The 20,529-nt window shown below is 41.3% G+C and overlaps 1 protein-coding gene across 2 annotated transcripts in view; it reads left to right on the forward strand.

Annotated features, from left to right (window-relative positions):
• The first annotated feature begins 1,373 nt into the window (after positions 1 to 1,373).
• usp13 (ubiquitin specific peptidase 13) overlaps positions 1,374 to 20,529 on the forward strand; it is a 105,904-nt gene continuing 86,748 nt past the window's right edge. For both annotated transcript variants that reach the window (XM_078563856.1, XM_078563857.1), the window contains exons 1-3: positions 1,374 to 1,646; positions 8,190 to 8,315; positions 13,881 to 13,941. In XM_078563856.1, coding sequence (XP_078419982.1) covers positions 1,536 to 1,646; positions 8,190 to 8,315; positions 13,881 to 13,941 — 298 coding nt within the window. In that variant the 5' untranslated portion in view covers positions 1,374 to 1,535. The remainder of the gene's footprint in view (positions 1,647 to 8,189; positions 8,316 to 13,880; positions 13,942 to 20,529) is intronic.

The raw sequence follows: 20,529 nt of genomic DNA on the forward strand, positions 1-20,529 counted from the left end.
GGTCAAAATCCTGGAACTCCCTCCCTAACAGCACTGTGGGTGTAACTACACCACATGGACTACAGCAGTTCAAGAAGACAGCTCACCACCACCTCATCAAGGGCCATTAGAGATGGGCAATAAATGCTGGCCCAGCTGGTGATGCTCAAATCCCATGATAGAATTAAAAATGCAAGATTTTGGAATAGCCACATTTGGTTATATTTAGAATCACCATTTTCTTTTCTGTTGGTTGGTAACACCATGCCTTTCCATCAAAAGATCTACAAATATGTAATACCAACCTTTTCTATGTGACCTATCAAACAGATGACATTTTGCTTTTAGCTCTCCCTATGCCATGCACAATTCCCTTGACAGGAGACCAAACAGATAAACTTGCTCTCAGGCTACTGTCCATGGAATGCTTAAATTAGATATTGGAAGGTGTGCCAGAATGATCCTACCATATTCATGGGAAATGCAAAGCTTAATTGCCTTTTTGCAAAACTATTCTGTGAACAATGCAAAGAAATAGTTCAAGCTATCTCCCATTTCCTGGTTGCTTGATACCATATTTACACTGGCACCTTTTAAAGATATTAAAAGCATTTACACCACTTATCCAGATGTACTTACATAAAGTTCTTGTTTTTTTATGTTCTCCGGGAAACTAATTCTCAATTTTCCCTATCTAATCAGTGTTTTGAAGTATTCATGCTATCCTTATATTTTTCTCTGTTTACCACTGAACCAGAAGGCTTAGATTTGAGGACTGCCAATGGCCTTTGTAATACCTCTTCTGTTTGCTCACATTACTATCGTGCTTCTTATCCAGTGTGTAGATTTACTTTATGTTTTTGCACCGCGCCACTTCTTCATCATTCATCCCTCTCAATGTATTCCATTAACTGTTTCCTTATCGTCCCAAAATCCACCTTCCTAAAATAGTGCCTTCATTGTATTCTCCTGATCCACGTGGAGCCTGTATGGGTGGGTCATGGAGCCAGTAGCTTCTCAGTGCAGAATGTAGAAGTTTATCTTTATTTCTCTCCATAGATGCTGCCTTACCTCCTGAAAAGTTCCAGCATTTTCTCTTTTTATTTCAGATTTCCAGCATCTGCAGTATTTTACTTTTTGTATTAGTTCAGCTGTGCTGCCTTCTAGCAATAATCTCCTGGATCTCATTTCTTAAGGAAGTAAATCTCAGTATGAACACTTGCAATATTGGCACCTTTGTTTAGCCCATATCTCCCGGATGATTAATTCAGGAGCAACATATGGGGAGGGGGGTGGGGGGCAGAACAGATTTGTTGAAACACTGACATTGTCAGTATTTAGGCTTTTATTGTCGAGCCTCTGATCTCACTAATCTCTCCCCCAGTGTCGCGTTTTATCAAGCAGAAGCGTCAGCAGGTCCGATGGCTGGAGGGAGGGCTGCGAGGTTGCACTGGTTTAAAAATAGTCTGCCGTCCTGCAGTCTCTGGTCGCCCAGCTCCAGCTCACTTCACAATCAATGTCTGCCCTGAACAGCATTCTGGGTTAGGAATGTCAACATGGCTGCAGACATCGGAGAGCTGCTGGTCCCCTACATGCCAACCATTCGAGTCCCTAGATCAGGGGACAGGGTTTACAAGAGCGAATGCGCCTTCTCCTTTGACTCCCCAGTAAGTAGGCGGCTCTCCTTTTTTTGGGGGGGAAGGGGGAGGGGGGATGGAGGATTTCTTGTTTAAAGACTGGAAGTTTTCTGTTGACACGTGAATGACTGCACGAACTTGCGATGCTCAGCTGGCTTTGGGAACTTGCTGATAGGATCAGGCTCTGGACCGCTTTGCTTCCCGAAACGCTGTTAGACAAAGCAGTGGAGCGCGAGAGAGACTGCAAGGAGTCACCGCGGGGCCACCAACGCAGCGATCCATGGGGGCTAGAATATAACAGCAAGGAAAACCTGGGGCATGACATTATATCAGCGGGGGTGTGAACCCGACAAGTTAAACCGAAATGAGGAGGAAGGCAACTCGTATTCTAACCTGTCAGTTATATTTCGACGAGTAATCTTCCAAGTTAAACGGGATCTGAAGGGCAAATGAAAAGTGAGGGAATGTTTAAAGATGTTAAAATTGCTTCAGGAAAGAAAGGGAATAAAAAGCAAAGGTGAAGGAAAATAAGTTTCAGAACTTTTAAACTTGTGTAAATTCGAAAGTCTGGCATGGAAGTAAATAGTACTTTATTGAATTTTGATAGAAGAGTTAAAATGTGGTAAAAGGTGACTCAGCTGTTTGGCGTTCATCAACAGTGCCTGAGACAAGTTATTTATATACAGAGAGTTCGGGGCTCGGGTGTCGTATCTCTTTTTTTTGCTCTGAAGATTTTGCGTATACCAATTAATTTACAAGAAAGAAAAATGATTGAATTAATTAACAATTATTTATTTTGAAATAAAAATAACTTTGTATGTGGTATTTTTAGTTGTTAGATCTTGTGTTTTATTTGAGGCGTAATGTGATCACAGTGAAAATATAGAACGTGTGTTGCACTCCATCAAGTGGCTGTAAAGTGTATGGAAAGTATTCACATCTCTGTGTAAAATCCAATCCAGAACCTGTAATGATTTATCTGGTAACACTGATTGAACATTTTCTTTGCTGTTTCTAGTGGGATGGGCACATTTTTCAAACAGCACGGTAATCTTCTTTCACTATTTGCGTACATAGGAAGGATGTTTCTACCTGTGAGGGAGTCCAAAACTAGGGCTTATAAAAAAGATAGTAACTAATAATCCAGTAAGTATTCAGAAGAAACTTCTTTATTCGAGAGTGGTTAGCATGTGAAATTTGCTACTGTAAAGAGTAGTTTAGACAAACAGTGAAAGGAAGCTAGACAATTACATGAAGGATACGTCAATAAACTTGGATGACCTCAAGTGGGAGGAGTTTCATATGGACCATCAGCAACATCGACTTACATAAATATGGTGCCTTTGACATAGTAAATTGTCTTAAATTGCTGAACAGAAGTGTTATCAAACAAAATTTGATGCTGAGCCAAGTAAGGAGATGTTGGAATAAATAACCAAAAGCGTAGCCATGGAATTAGGTTTTAAAGAGCCTTTTAAAGAAAGAGAGATAAAGAGACAAAGAAGCTTGTGGAGGGAATTCTAGATCTTGGGGTCTAGGCAACAGAAGGCATGGTCACCTGTAGTTGGGTGATGGAAATCAGATGCCAGAATTTGAGGAGTGCAGGGAGCTTGGCAGGATGTCCATTACAAACCCACTGATCCTCTTTGTATAATTCATAATTCCAATCACTAGAGAAAAAAATATTGAACTTGTAATTATGTTTGTTGTAGCAAAGAACTGAGGGCAAATCACATGAATTTAAAAAACATTCCTGTGGCTTTACAGTGGGAAGTCTTAAAGAATTCCATAGTGTTTTTTTTTGTTAAACCTTCGAAAAGCTTTACAGCAGAGATGACATATTCTCAAGAAATGTTTTTATTAGCGCAAAATTAATTGAACCTACTTAATTACAAGAGTGACAAGTTTACACACTTTTGTTATAAATGGGGATGTAAGAACTTGTAGTGGAAAAATTTGGCACAACTGTGTGGCACCAAGAAGTAAGGTTTGGACGATAGTATCAAATATGATTTGGAAACTATTTCTAATTGGCTACGAAGGTGATTGCATTGAGCCAAACACACTACAAACACTGAACAAATAGACTCGAAAATAGAAATTTTCAGAATCAAACCAAAAGTAAGAATTGATATTAAATAGTACAAATGCCATAAAATCTTTTACATGCTTTGAAGTACAATAAAATTTGGGAAAAAAGTGTGGTGGCTTCATATGCTAAACATATATCTTTCCTGACATTGCTCTCAGTTGAATTATACATTTTCTAAGGAGAAATAATATAGTGTTATGATTGTGCTGCAAAATGGAAATGAATCTCCTGAAGACTGCAAAGCCTAATGACATCAAGTGACCACTATGTAAATTTATGAAAAGAGTGATTAAGTATGTAGGGTAAGATATCTGCTATGTTTATGGGGACAACAACAGCTTATATTTATATAGCACCTTTTAACTTAATAAAAAACCCCAAGGCGCTTCACAGTGGTGTTAATAAAGGCAAATTTGACACCAAGCCACTAAGGAGATATTAGGGCTGATAACCAAATTCTTGACCAAGGAGGTGGGTTTTAAGGAGCATTTTAAAGTAGGAAAAGAGAGGCGGAGAAGTTTAGGGAGAGAATTCTAGAGCCTGTGGCTTCAGCAGCTGAAGGCACAGCCACCAATGATGAAACAAATAAAAATGCAGATGCTCAAGAAGTCAGAATTAGAGGAGGGCAGATATCTCAGAGGGTTGTGAGACTGCAGGAGATTACAGGGATGGTTCAAATTTATCCCTCTACTCACCACTAATTAGGAGTTTGTGACTCTGATATTATTTGTTACAGGAAGCTTTTTCTCTACATGCCAAGTAACTGTGTTCATTTTTTTCTACTTTTTAAGAAGTGAAATGTCACATGTAATCTGAATTATGCAGCTTGTGATTTCTGAAACGTGACAAAAAGGAAGCCTGCATTAGATGTACCAGTTTTATATAGCTACGGATAGATTTTATATAAATAATGAAAGATTTAATCAGGTGATTCACATAAAGAGAAACACAGAAAACGTTTTGCAACACTGAATGTGCATGCGATTAAGGCATTTCTGGAGGGTGACCCAATGATATGTAGGAATTCTTTAGCATTTCACCTACAATATAAGATCCTACATATTTACTACTTTTTGACTTGTGTCCATTTAAAGAACCTAAGTTACTGTGCAACAATAGTGAAAGTGTTTTCTGAAGATACTAACTAGGAACATATTTAAAATTAATGTTTTAAATATCAACAGTCTGCAAAAACATTAGCCCCATTATCAGTTCTTTAATAGAGCTATATTTGTTTTTATTCTTTTTATTGGGATGTGGCCATCACTGGCGAGGCCAAAATTTGTTACCCGTCACTAATTGCCCTTGAGAAGGTGGTGCTGTGCTACCTTCTTGAACCGCTGCAGTCCATCTGGTGTTGATACACCCATGGTCATGTTAGGAAAGGAGTTCCAGAATTTTGATCCAGCGACAGTGAAGGAACAGTGATATAGTTCCAAGTTAGGATGGTCTGTGGCTTGGAGGAGAACTCGCCAGCAGTGATGTTCCCATGCATTTGCTGCCTCTGTCCTCCTAGGTAGTAGAGTTCAAGGGTTTAGAAGGTGCTGTTGAAGAAGGCTTGGCGAGTTCCTGAAGTGCACCTTGTATGTTGTACACACTGCCACCACTATGCATTGATGCTGGAGGGAGTGAATGTTTAATTGGTGGATGGGATGTCAATCAAGCCGGCTGCTTTATCCTGTTTGATGTCACTTCTTGAGTGCTGTTGGGGTTGCACTCATTCAAACAAGCGGAGAGTATTCCATCACACTCCTGAGGTGCCTTGTAGTTGCTGGACAAACCTTGGGAGACAGGAGATGAGTTACTCACTACAGAATTCCCAGCCTCTGACCTGCTCTTCTGGCAAGAGTATTTATATGGCTGGTCCAGTTCAGTTCCTGGTCAATGGTAATTCCCAGGATGTTAATAGTGGGGGATTCAGTGATGGTAATGCCATCGAATATCATTGCCTGGCACTTGTGTGTTGAATGTTACTTGCGCATATCAGTTCAAGCTTGAATGTTGTCCAGGTCTTGCTGCATTTGGCCACAGACAGCTTCAGTATCTGAGAAGTTGCAAATGTTACTGAGCAATGTACAGTTATCAGCTAACCTCCCTACTTCTGACCTTCTGATGGAGGGAAAGTCATTGATGAAGCAGCTGAAGATGGTTGGGCCTAGGACACTACTCTGAGGAACTCCTGCAGTGATATCCTGGGACTAGTAGGATTGGCTTCCCACAACTGCAACCATCCTCCTTTGAGCCAGGTATGATTCCAACTAGTGGAGAGTTTTTTCCCCCGATTCCCATTTACTCCAGTTTTGCTAGGGCTTCATGATGCCACACTAGGTCAAATGCTGTCTTGATGTCAAGGACAGTCACTCTTACCTTACCTGTTGAGTTCAGCTCTTTTTTCCCTGTTTGAACCAAGGCTGTAATGAGATCAGAAGCCAAGTGGCTTTGGCAGAACACAACCTGAGCAGGTTATTGATGATGCTACCTTCAAAAACAGTTCCTCTGACATGTCCTCCTTCTTCCTTAACCGAGGTTTTCCACCCACGGTCGTTGACAGGGCCCTCAACCGTGTCCGGCCCATCTCCCGTGCATCCACCCTCATGCCTTCTCCTCCCTCCCAGAAACATGATAGGGTCCCCCTTTGTCCTCACTTATCGCCCCACCAGCCTCCGCATTCAAAGGATCATCCTCCGCCATTTCCGTCAACTCCAGCATGATGCCACCACCAAACACATCTTCCCTTCACCCCCCCCCCGGTGGCATTCCGTAGGGATCGTTCCCTCCGGGACACCCTGGTCCACTCCTCCATCACACCCTACTCCTCAACCCCCACCTATGGCACCTCCCCATGCCCACGCAAAAGATGCAACACCTGCCCCTTCACTTCCTCTCTCCTCACCGTCCAAGGGCCCAAACACTCCTTTCAAGTGAAGCAGCATTTCACTTGCATTTCCCCTAACTTAGCCTACTGCATTTGTTGCTCCCAATGCGGTCTCCTCTACATTGGAGAGACCAAACGTAAACTGGGCGACCGCTTTGCAGAACACCTGCGGTCTTTCCGCAAGAAAGACCCAAACTTCCCTGTCGCTTGCCATTTTAACACTCCACCCTGCTCTCTTGCCCACATGTCCGTCCTTGGCTTGCTGCATTGTTCCAGTGAAGCCCAACACAAACTGGAGGAACAGCACCTCATCTTCCGACTGGGCACTTTACAGCCTTCCGGACTGAATATTGAATTCAACAACTTTAGATCTTGAACTCCCTCCTCCATCCCCACCCCCTTTCCGTTTCTTCCCCCTCCTTTTGTTTTTTCCAATAATTTATATAGATTTTTCTTTTCCCACCTATTTCCATTATTTTTAAATCTATACCTTTAATGCCCTGTTAGTCTTTCCACCCCACCTCCACTAGAGCTGTACCTTGAGTGTCCTGCCATCCACCCTTAATTAGCACATTCGTTTAGATAATATCACCACCTTCAACACCTCTTTGTTCCTTTGTCTGTGACATCTTTTGATTATCTGCTTCTATCACTGCTTGCTTGTCCCTACAACCACCCCCCCACCCCAACTTCTCTCCCCCCCCACCCCCCCCACCTTAAACCAGCTTATATTTCACCCCTCTCCTAATATTACTCAGTTCTGTTGAAGGATCATGAGGACTCAAAACATCAACTCTTTTCTTCTCCGCCAGTGCTGCCAGACCTGCTGAGTTTTTCCAGGTAATTCTGTTTTTGTTTTGGATTTCCAGCATCTGCAGTTTTTTGTTTTTATCTCTGAGCAGGTTATTGCTGTGTAAGTGCTTCTTGATAGTACTGTTGATGACACCTTCCATCACTTTGGTGGTGATTGAGGGTAGACTGATGACCGGGTTGGATTTGTCCTTTTTGTGAACATGACTTTCTGGGCAATTTTCCACACTGTTGGGTAGACGCCAGTGTTGTAGCCATACTGAAACTGCTTGGCTAGGGGCGCTGCTAGTTCTTGAACAAAAGTCTTCAGTATTGCTGCCTGAAAGTTGTCAGGGCCCTTGGCCTTAGCTGTATCCAGTGCCTTCAGCAGTTTCTTGCTATCACATTGGATGAATCAAATTGGCTGAAGATTGGCATCTGTGATGCTGGGGATCACAGGAGGAGGGTTTTAGAAATATGTGCTGGGTTAACTCAACCTTGCAATACTGACTTTGCATATTAAAGCTTCTCTCATCAGCTCATTAAATGACATTGGTTCATATGCTCACAAAAAGGTATTAATGATGGTTATGGGGGAATATATGTTTTTTACCAGCTAGGAAACTGAAAAAACCTGTGGTTTAATGCAATTTTTACAACAGTTTTGCAAAGCGCTATTTTAGTTGAATTGTAACTTAAAATTTAGCTTGTATATGATACTGAAGTTATTTGCCTTGCTGGTCCAAACTTAAACTTTCTAATTTATTTTCTGTTGGCCTTAACATTAAACTAATTGTGTCTTTTGTTTAAATTGCAGGAATCTGAAGGTGGTCTTTATGTGTGTATGAGTACTTTTCTTGGGTTTGGAAGGGAACATGTAGAGAGACATTATCGCAAAACTGGGCAATGTGTCTACATGCATCTGAAACGAACCATAAAGGAGGTAAGAGTGGTACCTGCACCAGCCAAGAAAGTTTATTTTTGACACTTAATGTTGGTTTAAAAATCACTGGTCATGGACACATTTCATAATTATCTTTAAAAAACTTTGATTAAAACTAAGATGCTTATGTGAAAATTACATTGAAAAGTTAGTGCTGTGACAGAGCTAGTGATGGTGAATGTAATTGTATTTGATTTGCATGCTAGGAACTGGCTGTTCTAGGATCTTTGGTAATCCAAACTTCACAAAACAATGACGTTGTCTCTTAGATTAGGTTGAATGTTTTACATGTAGGCCATGCTGTATTGTGTCATTTTAGCTGACCCCATAATTTTAAAATTTCTCTGCTTTAAACGAAATAGTTCATCCATATAGAGAGCAAACTTTATTTTTCCTTTTTAAACAAATCTTAATATTTAAGTAAATTAAATTATTTTCTTCAACTTAATTCTTAACATATTTTCAAATTCAGTATAGGCACCATTTTAACAAGTAAGATTTCACTCTATGCGCGTTTCAAAAAATTGATCTGTTGATATTTGGTTTAAAGCTCCTAATTAAGGATGCATTATATAATCATCTAGAAACCAGAAGTTAGGGAATCCCAACATGACTTCAGGGAAGGGAAGTCCTGACCCGCGAACTTGGTTGGATTTTTTTGAAGAGATCATGAAGTTAGTGCATGATGGATGTCTTGTGGATATTGTGTTTCCTGATTTTGAAATAGTTTTTGATAAAATGAAGAATAGGCTGCTAAGTAGAACTGGGTAGTGCGTGAAACAGATGCACTCAGCTAGGATGATAGCATTAAGAGTGTATGAGGTGTTTCCAGAACTTGAAGATGCCTGAAGGGGTAGGGTTGTTAGCCGGATACTTAAAGGTATGGCAAAGCACAAGAAAGATTGAAGACCAAATTTTGAAGACAAGGGTAGAAGCAGAGCGGCATGAAAAAATAAGACAAAGTATATCAAAGACTTGATAACTTAGTACTAGAGAGTGGCAGAGAGGAGAAACTTGGAAAAAAGAACTAGAAAATATTGGGGAAAGTGAAGAATAATACTAGGAAGGAAAAAAAAAAGCATTGCCTGTTGGAACACAATGTATGAAAGACAGAGATTAACACAGGGAGATTGGGTAAACTAATTAGGGAGACTGAAGTCCACAGTAGGAAAATAATGACTTATTAATGGATAGGGACCAGCAAAAGCTGAGATGAAAAAATGGAGAAACAACTGAGGAGGTTTGAGAAAACGGCACAGTACTGAGATGTCAAGTGGCAAAGTACACTTCCAGTGATGGGTACCAGGAATCTATGAGGGGATTATTAGCCAACAGAAATTACAAACTGGAAACTCATCTAGATGAATTGATATTGTTACAATCTCTGTGAAGACGAATAACCTTTAAAAAGAGATTTGAATTCCCAATTATTAACTGAAAAGACCACAGAACAAGATTTCACAGTTTAAAAAAACCTTTTACTGTAACACACATAAGAGCAAGAATGAGCATTATTAATTCAATACAATGGCTTTTCATCTTAGAGGTTGGTCTTTCCAGTCGGGAAATTTCCTGGCTCGGCGCATTCACCTTGGTGGGAGGGGAGAGGTGCCCCAAGTGGCGTAATTCTCTTGGGGTGGGGTGCAGGTGTGGGTTCGTGTTGGGCTTGCAGCCTCCAGATGGAAAGGGGCTGCAGAGTGCCAAGGCTGGGTGGTTAAAAGGGCTGCCTTGGTTCTCTGGGACTTCATCCTAGTTGTGTTACTAAATGTTAGGCCCTCTAGCCCTCACCACTCACCCCTCTCTCCTACCAATGCCCCTTCCATGTCAACTATGCCCACCCATGCCCCCACCCGCCCCCCATACCCTCCATGTGAACTCATCATCCCCCATTCATCCTCATGGCCCCTTATAGTCCCTATTCCAACTTAGTGCCAGCTCATGACCTGCCACTCATCACCATGGCACCTTTTCCCCCTTCGGCTAACAGTGCCAACTCATGCCAACCCATGCCCGAAAAGCAACATTTGCCCTGACACTCTTCATGCCAACTCACCCAACATCCACCATGGGCAGACCTCATGGAATCAAACCTCATGAAATAAAATAAAGTTCCAGGCATCTTTTACAGTCTTCACTATACGAAAAAAACCTCTTATTCATGAAAATGCATTCAATAGATTTAAATCTCCTCAAGTACTTAATGCCTTAAAGAAACAACCATTTGTATTAATAACACCACATCGAAGAGAGCTAATTGTTTAATAACCTCTTGGAACCATCAGTCAAATTGTCAGGTTACAGCCTCCCACTGTGGTAATGACAGGTTGTGGAAGCAGTCAAGCAGTAATAATGCTATAATGTTAGCACTTAGGGTTATGTCAACCAACACCTATTGAAACTGCTAGAAATAGATTTTTTCACACTCAGACACAGGGAGACATTTTTTTCAAAATGTAAAGGGCAGGCGATTAAAATAACTCGACAGCATAAAAGTTCCACATACCTTATCCACTCTTCACGAGCATTTACACCTCCCCCATAAAGTCGTGGAACACACACTGTGGGCTGAGGCTATTCCTTTGTGGAAAATCAGATCTGCTTGTCCTGTGCACTGAGTTTAAATGGCCCAGCCAATTCATAATTCAGATTTGACACTTCACACCCACCCTCTTTCTCCTACTGGTGAAAATGGGATCTGCTAGAAATGGGGACAGGACTTCTGGATCCAGTTCTTAACTCATACCATATTGACTAAGTCTTTGACCCCCTCCAGGACATCTTCTCCCTGCAGTGCAATAATATTCTCTTTAGTCATTACAGCCACCAGCCCTTCTTTCTTTCTATCTCTATCTTTCCTGAATACTTTGTATCCAGGAATATTTAGTACCCAATTTGGTCTTTTTTGAGCCAGCTCTCTGCTCTCACCACACCATATTCCACGTTGCTACTTGCACTTGCAGCTCAACCTTATTTACCACACATTGTAATGTTGTAAGGTACCAGCTGTGACCTTGATCAGTTCCTGGAAGTTTCAGTGTTCTCATTTTTGAGCCATTTTAGGCTGTACAGTATTAACCTTTGAACTTTGAATAACTTGTTTAGGCTACAGTTATATTTCAACAGTATTATTAGAAATTATTTATTTATCTTTTCAGTTTTCTTTTTTTCTCATTTTTCTTCCTTCTTGTCCTGAAGCCATTGATTGCTTGCTGGGATATAGTTTCATACTGCTGGCTGACCTCTGGTATCTCATGCAAGTAACAATTCTTATTGCAGGAACCGAGACACAGTTCATTGGCAGCTATTCAACAGTAGCAAGGTTCACAGCCAAGTCTGGTCCTCTTCTTGTCCAGAGTTCTCCCTGTATACGCTTGCCAGAAATGCACCAGATAATAATTCTTCCCTTTTGTCAAAAGATGTTAAGGTCAGCTAATGCAGCTCAGGCTGGAACTGATAACTAGGACCTCTTATTCTGTTACATTTAGCTCTAAAGAGGATGTTGCCTTTACCATTAGACCTCAGGGCAGCCTGAATACCATTGAAATTTGTCATTGTTAGTTTAGTGTGCAGTGAAGCTTATCCTTAGAGTTTTGAGTACCAAATTTATGACAAGAGCATTCATTTTCTAGTGGAGAAAGAACATTCATTGACCTCACATAATATGATTAGATAATGATATATCATTATAGAGCACAAGTGAGGCTTGCTTAACAGATGTGGTAATGACATATATTAACTAGATTTAGGAGGCTTTTCTAGTGGTGGGAGGAACAGCAGGTGAGGACTCTGAAAATGACACTCTTGTAAATTGAGAAATGAGAGCCCTTATGAGAGTTACTTATGGCAGATGATGCAAAGATATGGAGAATTGAGAAGAGAAGCTGAAGGGGAAAAATGACTGTGGGACAGAGTTGTTACAGATCAGAAAGAAAGAGAATTAACTTTCTTTTTTCTGTTTGCTCATTAAATTTAGTTCTGGAGATGAAAGGCATAACCCTGTGCTCACAATTATGGTTTCAGGGAATGCAGGTCAGAGAATCTGGGTGGGATAAAGTCTTGTCACTAACTGATGCAACTTACGAACATGGCTTCCCACTGGAGGCATGGAATCAAACCTCACTGTTGCAGTGAATTCAGCTTCTCAGCAGAAGTTCAATTTTACACTTAATACCTAGCATTTACTATATATTCGAGTCAATCTCTCGTGACATTACACATCAGGAGTTAAAATCAATTGTAGTCATCAGTTGAAATGACAATCAATTTTTACAATAGTAAGGTCCTATGAGTAACAATAAAATAAACAAATAAATGCGATTTTGATGGTGTTGGCTAGGACCTTGAGAGAACTTTCCTGAATTTTGTCTCAAAGTCATCTAGTGGAAAAATTGGACAATTACCAAGTGACAAGTTGACATAAGAGAATCCCATTATAAAAGTGGACATGAGAAGTTATAAGCATGTTGTATGCCCTACAAGAAATAATGGTGGAAACATAATTATTAACAACATTTAAAAGGGAAAGATGGTTATTTGAATAAGAAAAATTGGAAAGAGTAGGAGAATTAGGACTCTTTCAAGGAACCATCACTTGTGTGATGGGATGAACAGCCTCCTCCTGTGTTGTAAAAGACTGTGATTCTATAAGCAGATCATGTGTGAACTTTTAATAGTGATGACAGCATTATTTACCTCTAATAGTACATTCTCTTGCTTTCTGATATATGGACCCATTCAAGTCTAGAATACTTTCTGACAAGACTATTTCTAGTTGCCCTGAGTAAGTGGCGCTTCCTTCCTCTTGATCCACAGCTGAGTAACTTGCTATAGGCCATTTCAGAGGGCAGGTAAGAGTCAATCACATTGATATTGGACTGGAGTCAGATAGGCCAGAATGGGTAAGGACAGCAGATATGTTTTGCTAAAAGAAATTAATGAATCAGTTGGGTTTTTCCGGCGATCCATTAGCTTCATGGTCACTTTCACTAATACCAGCTTTTTATTCCAGATAGTTAAAACTGAATTCAAATTCTCAAACTGCCCTAGTAGGATTTGTACTCGTGTTCTGCAGAGTTATTAGTTCAGACCACTGGATTATTAGTCCAATAACACAACAACTACACCACTATGCCCTTTATCTGCAAAACCCAGCGAACTCGAGCTTCCGGCTCGTAACACAGGGCTAAGCCTCTTAACAGAAATGTTCCTGAAGTCATTTTGAACACTTAAGAATCAACTGCTTGTGCTATTATGCTGTTTTCTTATGTTCTTGAAAAATCCTTATTATCAGCCTGATTCCCTTGTATCTGATTCTTATGCTCCTTATCTGTTGTTACTGTTTCATATGCAAGTATGATGCACATTAGTGCGTGAATGTGCTGCAGTCTAGAATGATACTTAACAAATATTGGAACCTTATTGAATACTTAAACTGACCATGTTTGGCTTTAGCTGCCTTTTGATGTAGCTTTAATGTTAAGTACTGAAAAGGAAAACAATTACAAACCTCTTTATGGAAATTGACTTAAACCTAACAAGGTTTTTTTCTTGATTTCGAAACTACAGAAAGCTACTGGAGCTTCTGGTGGAGGGCTACTGAAAAGAAAATCTCCTCGGATTATATTTGGTAAGCTGCAACTGAAAATAACTCCACTGATCAATAATCTAAAAGACTGCATTAATCTGAATAGCAATTTAACAAAAGTGGGTTTTGCAATTTTGTAGTATAAAGGGTTAACAGATGGGATGTGCTAATGTATGATGTAGGTGATGTACTACTGAAATCAGTCAGTCATGTGTTACACTGCCTTGAGAGAGAGGTTGGAATCATGCCTAGGAACAAAAATGTCTGTAACCTGTTTAGATGGAGTACTAATAAACAAGTGTTAAGCGGATACCAGAGTATGTCTACAGTCTGTCTACTGACCAAATCCCACGTCTAGAGTCCAAGGTAGAAGGACACATCTCAGAACATAGTGGCAGCAGTGGAGATATTAATGTAAAAAAGCACATTGGTGTTATTGAAGGAACCACAGAGTGAAGAAACCTTTTGAAATCAGGCTGTAAAAAATCAAGGGAAGAAGGAGGCACACTGGAGAGAAATAATGATGACTGCACCTGGTGAGCACCTGCCCCGTCCATTTGACTGCCTTGAGAGCCCTCAGAGAGGCCAGCAGTGGGAGTTATGGAAACTTCATTTTCTCTGGTACTGAGCAGCATCAGGCCTTCACAAAAAGGAGCAAAAGCTTCAAGTTAGTTCCTTTCCTTATGCAGTGGTTTCAGTAGAGATGACGTTCTCCTCAAACAAGGGATGCAGGAGTCCACTGCAGACTTTGTGTCCATTCTTAAAGCCTTTGACACTTATTTTAGCCTGAAGAAAAACTTGGTAATTGAACGAGCATGCTTTAACCAGTGGTTGCAATGACCTGGAGAATTGATTGAGTTATTTCTAACCGACTTATATCGCCTAGTGCGATATAGGTCAGTTCCTGTGCATATGGGGTGCTGAAGGACAAGCTAATCTGTGATCCGCATAGTCATGTATGTCCAGGATGAAAAACTCTCTGACTTTCTGCAGAGCAAAGATGATCTTACTTTGGATTAAGTGGTCCAGTATGTGAGGCAGGCCAAACTTAGAGCATTTAATTGGGCTATAATTCGGCGTGATTCCGAAGCTTCAACTGACTCCGTAGATTGGGTAAGCTCACAGGCAATGGCCCCACCTACAAGAAAGCTTGCCAAAGCAGGCAAAACAGCGGGAAAATCCATGCTGGCAGCCATTTTGAGATGCTTGAACTGTGGCATGAAAACCCAGCCTAGATGCCAGGAGTGCCCAGCAGGGTTGCAAAACTGGACATTTCAAGTGTCTCTGCAAATCCAACAATTTTAATCAAAGTCAAAGACCAGAAAGTATTCATGAAATACATTCCATCCAAGAAATGGAAAGACAAGAAAGAGACAAAATTACAGAGTTCCTAGGGGAAGTACAAACAACAAAGAAAACTGCAGCACAGGAATAGGCACTTTGGCCCTTCAAGCCTGCGCTGATCATATTGCCCGTCAACTAAAACATTTTGCACTTCCGGGGCCCGTATCCCTCTATTCCCATCCTATTCATGTATTTGTCAAGCTGCCTCTTAAACACCACTATCGTACCTGCTTCCACCACCACCTCTGGCAGCGAATTCCAGACGCTCACTACCCTCTGTGTAAAAAACTTGCCCCACACATCTCCTCTATAGTTTTCTCCTCTCACCTTAAATCTATGTCCCCTAGTAATTGAGATGGATAGATAGTCTTAGCCTTAACCCAGACTATTGGTCAATTACAGTTCAAGTTCAAGGCTTTGATACTGCTTTCAAAATTGATACTGCTGCTGCTGTTAACATAGTAGCAGATGACCTTGACTGGCTTCAGCCAATGACCCTTTATCCATCAGACATCGAAATACAAGGTCCAGGCAGCATAGAGCTTCCAATCAAAGGCAGGATTATTGCTCCTCTTAGCTACAAGGGGTGACAGATTGTTGATTCTCCCTATGTTCTTCACAATCAACGCACATCCTTACTGAGTGGCGATAATGGCATACTTCTGTGAATCTTAGAAAAACCAGATGATCATCATCATTTGAGCGACTCACTGTCTTTCATGCAACAATCTTCAATCTTTTATTGAGAAGCAGAGGAAATTCAGCCTTCAGAAGCTGAGGAAGTTTATACAATCAGCAGTGAGTTCCTTTCTTTTACAGAGACACCATCCACTAGACCCCAGGCAGAGGTTGAAGTTATGAACCTCTCAGTCCTTCATGAAATAAGGCCAGAGGTGACATACAGAAGGCACTGCAGCAGATGTGAAGATCTGCTGGACCTGAATTGGCTCACCCTAGAAAGTGGTGAAGAAGAATTCCTTGCAGTACTGAGTGATCTGGAAGTTGAGTCTAGAGGATGATTTGTCTTCCCAGTTGATGGACGCACCAAATGATGTCTCTGTTGTCTTTTTAAAGGAGTCAGCTGTGTTTTAGTGGCTGAGCAACATTCAGATCTGAGTTCCACTGAATCTCATGATGCATTGCCTTCTTTGTCTCCTGTTGTCCTTGAAGAATCTTCCACAGAGAATGCCTCGCCTGAGTCCAGGTCAGATTCCATAGAGGATCACACTGCTAAAGCGCTGGTACCTTCCAAGGGTGAAAGTCAATTGCCTCCCATACTTCAGTCCCAGCTGAAAGTCTTCTTCCCTCCAGAGTTGGAGGTCAGAACAGAAGCTGAGGCAGAATCTTTAGCACTTCTGAAGCTGCAGGATCCTGTACAGTAATCTTGTCCCCGAGTTGATTATCTACAGGAAATTTGTCTCATTACAGAAGATGAGGCTATCTTGTCTCCATATTCTCAGCAATTCTTCCCATTGCCCATAGTGGAACAACCTTGTACTGAGAGAAATGTGGCTCTCTTACCACTGCCTACAGAAAGTGGACAGTCCTCCCGAAACTTTATTAGGAAATCATCTCTTCCTGACAGTCTTACAGGAATTTGGTCATTTTTTTCCTTCATCGTCCAAGTTCATTGATCGGATCTACAATGCCTTTCAGTCTCCCATACAGCAGTGAGTTCATTTCTTTCACAGAGACACCATCCACTAGACCCCATACAGCTGTGACAATTTTCCCTGGAGTTGAAGATCATTCCTCTTCTGAAGCTCTTTCCCTGAGTGCCTAGAGGGCGGAAACAAGTTCCTCAGTGTCCTGAATTCTTCTAATACAATCCCAAAGGGTCCAAAGGTTGATTCCCTTCAGTATTGTCTCTTGGATCAGTCTTTTGTTGGAAAGCCATCATTGTCCTTGCAGTTCAATCATCCTGCAACTCATAGTCTGCTTCCCAGAAATGCTGCTAAAGTATTGTCCTATTCTGCAGATGATGATGTCCCACCAGATCCAGAAGAAAACCCTCATGTTATCAAAATGTCTTCCCTAAGGGCCGAGAATACTGTGGGAGATTGAATCCCTCAGCACTGAGACTTGGGAAGGGGAAGAGTAGGATTTGGAGTTGCGTAGAATCTGTGGTTGTAAAAAGGGAGTTACAGAAATACAATATAAATAGTTAAAGATATAGTTTCATGTCGGTTATTAGTGTACTTGATTGAGGTGTAGTATAAAGAGTTAACTGTTGGAATATGCTAATGTATGACGTAGATGATGATGTACTACTAACATCAGTCAGTTATGTGTTAGACTCTCGAGAAATAGGTTGGAATCATGCCTAGGAGCAATGTGCCTACTCTGTAACCTGTTTATATGGAGTATTAGCAAGTGTTAAGCAAATACCAGATATAGTCTGTCTACTGACCAAGTCCAAGACAGAAGGATGCATCTCAGAATAATTTTTATTTTGAATTTGAGTTCTATCTTTCTTCATACCCCTTCTAATCTTTTATGCCATGCAAACTGTTCCCAGGCCTCTGCTCATGCTGATTTTTAAATTTTCCACCAGGCAGAGAAGGTCTGATTAACAGCAATTTTTGTTTCTCTCCTTCCATCTCTCAGAAAGGAAGTGATTGTCCCCTACTTAGCACATTTATAGCCACAAACCGCTTGAAGAGCCTAAGCAAGTTGATTTTCCTTTTCATTACTAAAATTATCTGTGTCAGAGGCTGCACATATTTCAAAAAACAACCACGGATGAGCTGAATTAAATGGTGCAAAATGCAAACTTTTGATAGCATCTTAAAGAGAAAAATATTTGGTCACTTTGGGAAAGAAGAGTCATCATTATTGGGTTGTTACAGCAAAGGAGATGATATGTTCTAACAAGATTTTTGTAATTCTGCCATAAACAAAAATTGTGTGTAAATCAACTTTGTCTCTCTAAGAAAACAGGCAAAAACATATGACTGCATCTATCTTTGATCCCCTATCCTGAGCAAAATCAGTCACGAGAATAAGGGAAGTAAACACGTGGCTAAAGGAGTGGTGTGGGAAAAAGGGGTTCCATTTCATGGGGCATTGGCATCAGTATTGGAACAGGAGGGATCTGTACCGTTGGGACGGTCTCCACCTGAACTGATCTGGGACCAATGTTCTAGCGAAAAGGGTAAATAGGATGCTCAACAGGACTTTAAACTAGAAAGTGGGGGGGAGGGAAGGGTAAAACTCCAAGAAGTATGACTAATGGGAAACAAAGCAGCAGGTTAGCGTGTGGTGGAGTGGATTCAACTTCATGGAAAATTATGAAAAAACTAAAAAGAAAGGAGAGCCCAGGAGAGGCTATTAAAGTCCCCAGAACACAAAATAGGACAGAGTGTTTGGAAAGGGCTAGGAATCTAACTTCAAGCACATCTGATAAAGGGACGACAATGAGAAAGGGGACGGAAAATACAGGACTGAAGGTGTTGTATCAGAATGCACGCAGTATACAAAATAAGGTAAATGAGCTTGTGGTGCAGATTGAAATTGGCAGGTATGATGTGGTGGGCATCATGGAGACATGGCTGCAAGGGGATCAGGACTGGGAGCTAAATATCCAAGGATATACATCCTATTGAAAAGATAGGCAGGTTGGCAGAGGGGTAGGGTTGCTTTGTTAGTAAGAAATGAAATTAAATCGATAGCAAGAAATGACGTAGGGTCAGATGATGTAGAATCTGTATGGGTAGAGTTGAGGAACTGCAAAGGTGGAGAAACCATAATGGGAGTTATATACAGGCCTCCGAACAGTAGTCAGGATGTGGGGCACAAGATACACCAGGAGATAGAAAAGGTGTGTAAGAAAGGCAATGTTGCAGTGATCATGGGGGATTTCAATATGCAGGTAGACTGGGAAAATCAGGTTGGTAGTGGATCCCAAGAAAAGGAATTTGTGGAATGTCTACGAGATGGCTTTTTGGAACAGCTTGTGTTGGAGCCCACTAGGGAACAGGCAATTCTAGATTTAGTGATGTGTAATGAGGCAGATTTGATAGGGGAGCTTAAGGTGAAGGAACCCTTAGGAGGAAGTGACCATAATATGATAGAATTTACCCAGCAATTTGAGAGGAAAAAGCTGGAATCAGATGTAATGGTATTACAGTTGAATAAAGGCAACTACAGAGGCATGAGGGAGGAGCTGGCAGAATTGACTGAGAGATGAGCCTAGCAGAAAAGACAGTGGAACAGCAATGGCAGGAGTTTCTGGGAGTAATTTGAGAGACACAGCAAAAATTCATCCCTAGGAAGAAGAAGCATACTAAAGGGAGGACGAGGCAACCATGGCTGACAAGGGAAGTCAGGGACAGCATAAAAGCTAAAGAGAAAGCATACAATGTGGCGAAGAGCAGTGGGAAACCAGGGGATTGGGAAGCCTACAAAGACCAACAGAGGACAACTAAGGAGAAGATTAAATATGAGGGTAAACTAGCCAGTAATATAAAAGAGTTTTTTTAGACATATAAAGGGTAAGAGAGAGGCAAAAGTGGACATTGGGCTGCTGGAAAATGACGCTGGAGAAGTAGTAGTGGGGAACAAAGAAATGACGGAGGAACTGAATAGGTACTTTGCGTCAGTCTTCACGGTGGAAGACACGAGTAACATCCCCAAAGTACAAGAGAGTCAGGGGGCAGAGGTGAGTATGGTGGCCATTACCAAGGAGAAGGTGCTAGGAAAACTGAAAGGTCTGAAGGTGGATAAATCACCTGGACCAGATGGATTACACCCCAGAGTTCTGAAGGTGGTAGCTGAAGAGATAGTGGAGGCGTTAGTGGTGATCTTTCAAGAATCACTCGAGTCAGGGAGGGTCCCAGAGGACTGGAAAATCGCTAATGTAGCCCCCCAGTTTAAGAAGGGAGTGAGGCAAAAGACAGGAAATTACAGGCCGATTAGCCTGACCTCGGTCATTGGTAAGATTTTAGAGTCCATTATTAAGGATGAGATTTCAGAATACTTGGAAGTGCATGGTAAAATAGGGCAAAGTCAGCATGGTTTCATGAAGGGGAGGTCATGCCTGACAAATCTGTTAGAATTCTTTGAGGAGGTAACGAGTAGGTTAGACAAAGGAGAGCCAATGGATGTTATCTACTTAGACTTCCAGAAGGCCTTTGACAAGGTGCCGCACAGGAGGCTGCTCAGTAAGGTAAGAGCCCATGGCGTTAGAGGCAAGGTACTAGGATGGATAGGAGATTGGCTGCCTGGCAGGAGGCAGAGAGTGGGGATAAGGGGGTCCTTCTCAGGATGGCGGCCGGTGACTAGTGG

The sequence above is a fragment of the Cetorhinus maximus genome, chromosome 19 (genome assembly GCF_964194155.1).
Source record: "Cetorhinus maximus chromosome 19, sCetMax3.hap1.1, whole genome shotgun sequence".
Lineage (NCBI taxonomy): Eukaryota > Metazoa > Chordata > Chondrichthyes > Lamniformes > Cetorhinidae > Cetorhinus > Cetorhinus maximus.